Here is a 2,270-nt window from a genome sequence, read left to right on the forward strand (position 1 = left end):
GAACAAACGTATTCATGTGACTTTAATAACATTTCTTACTTAATGGAAACACCACAGTTGTGAAACTGTGTTTTTTCAACATTTTCAGAATATCGACAAAGTTTTGCGCACATTTGTAATGGAAACACAGCTGCTGGGACCACCTGCTGTAGAGCTACAGGTGTGTGCCCACTGTCTGAGAGGGGTCAAAGGTTATTTATAAATTATTTAGGGAGTAATTTTCAACAAGGAGATTATTCTCAGGTGGAAAGATTTCAAACAGCTGCTCATCTTTTCCTCATGACTGTAAATCTAAACTCAGCACCAAAAGTAAGAAAATTAGTGTTTGTTAGATTTGTTCGAACACTAATTTACTTACCTTTTGTTCAAATTCACTTCAAGTTGTATAATTTGTCCAAACAACATTCAGTTACACACATTTTGTTCAGACTAAACCTGAGAAGAAAAAGTCATTTAGTAAAACTCTTTGATCCAGATCAGGATTTGTTACCTGTCTGTCCTCGGCCTCCAGCCGCTCCTGTCGGGCTCGTTGTTCGATCCTCTGCAGACACTCGCTCTTCTCTGCCGAAACTCTTTCCTTCATCATCTTATTAAGAACTCTGACCTGAGGGTCACCACACCACACAAACATCAGACTACAGAAACCAGCTTCTTCTGCAACAATACAGCTGAGAGCTGAAACAATCACCAAAACAGCTAAAAGCTACGAGCTGCAAACAGTAGCTAAAAACTATGATCTGTAATCAGTAGTTAAAAGATTGACCTGCAAACAGTAGCTAAATGTTATGATCTGCAAACAGTAGCTAAAAGCTACGAGCTGTAAACAGTAGTTAAAAGATTGACCTGCAAACAGTAGCTAAAAGCTATGACCTGAAAACAGTGGCTAAAAGCTATGACCTGAAAACAGTAGCTAAAAGCTACAACCTGCAAACAGTAGCTAAAAGCTACAACCTGCAAACAGTAGCTAAATGCTAAAAAAATAAAGCAGGTGAAGCAAATAGCATTTCAAAATGGAAAGTTTTCCTTTTGTTCTAATTTTTAAAAATGTAATAAAGTGAAAGAATAATAAACTAAAAACCATCACAGTTGTCATGTTCTGAATTAGAGTGAATTAGAGTGAATTAGAGTGTAAAGTCTGAGAGTCAAACATTATAGTTTTCACTAAAAGCTGCTCAGAACATGAATTCACTTTAAAGTGAGCAGAAAACTCAGGTTTCATTCACAGACACAAGTTMTGATTTCTTGATAATAAACAATCAGACATCCTGAGTCAGCAGGACTCACAGGGTCTGCAGGAGCTCTGCTTCTGGGTTTTACCTGCTGCCTGTTCTTGCGGTCCAGCAGGCCTATCTTGCTGTTCATCAGGTCGTGCACGGTGCGGATCTCGGTCTTTATCTCCTCCTTGGTGGCCTCCAGCTGGTTCTTCAGTTTACTGATGAGTGGATCACAGCGGCAGCCGCTCAGCGGCGCCTGAAAGACACCCGGCCCCCGGGGGAAGTAAGAGTCTGAGCGAGTTCCTCCTCAGGCTCCACTTCATTCCACTGAGGAGCTTACATCAGCTGCTAAAGCAGTGGTTCCCAAAGTGTGGGGCCCGCCCCCTAGGGGGGGCGCCKTGCCATTGCAGGTGGGGCGCGGCCTGACTGAATGGAGGGTAGGTGGAGGGGGGAATGCTCGGACAGGTTTTTGATGAATATTTATTCTTAATCAATAAATCTTTTTTTTTTTCCTCTTAGGGTGTTGTTCATGTTTAAAAACCCACTTTGCACAGAAATACTTTTTTTAAGTTTTATTGGAGCAATGTTGAATATTTTCACAAAGTTAAAAAAAACATTACACTTAAATAATTACTGTTAAGATGTTTTTTAAGAGGTTGTAATTTCTTGTAATCTATCTTTTCAGTTTTCTTTAATTAGTTCAAATGTTAAAGAACATTTTGTGGTGAGAAATAAACTGAGATGAGTTTAAAAACAAATTATTTGTGTATGTGGTTGGAGATTGTGTATAGATGGGTTTTTCTTACAATGTGGGGACAATTTTACCAAAAAAAGGCAGCCTCGTGGGGACCAATGCCAGGTTCCCACGGGTCCACATGCAAGTTATAGGTGTGGGGTTAGGTTTACAACTAAGGTTTAGGTTAGTTTTAGAGTACTGTGGGTAAAATAAGTATTGAACACGTCACCATTTCTCTCAGTAAATATATTACTAGAGGTGCTAATGACATGAAATTTTCACCAGATGTCGGTAACAACCCAAGTGATCCATACATACAA

General features: G+C 39.6%; 1 protein-coding gene across 1 annotated transcript in view; it reads right to left on the minus strand.

Moving 5' to 3' along the window:
- Positions 1–490: 490 nt before the first annotated feature.
- Positions 491–2,270, minus strand: part of ankrd6b (ankyrin repeat domain 6b) — a gene marked incomplete at both ends in the record, with an annotated part of 26,627 nt that continues 24,847 nt past the window's right edge. Inside the window, 2 exon segments of the mRNA XM_014032784.1 lie at positions 491–604; positions 1,318–1,470. Of these exon segments, the coding sequence (XP_013888238.1) occupies positions 491–604; positions 1,318–1,470 (267 nt within the window).

This window comes from Austrofundulus limnaeus, unplaced genomic scaffold (assembly GCF_001266775.1).
Source record: "Austrofundulus limnaeus strain Quisiro unplaced genomic scaffold, Austrofundulus_limnaeus-1.0 Scaffold1540, whole genome shotgun sequence".
In the NCBI taxonomy this organism is placed as follows: domain Eukaryota; kingdom Metazoa; phylum Chordata; class Actinopteri; order Cyprinodontiformes; family Rivulidae; genus Austrofundulus; species Austrofundulus limnaeus.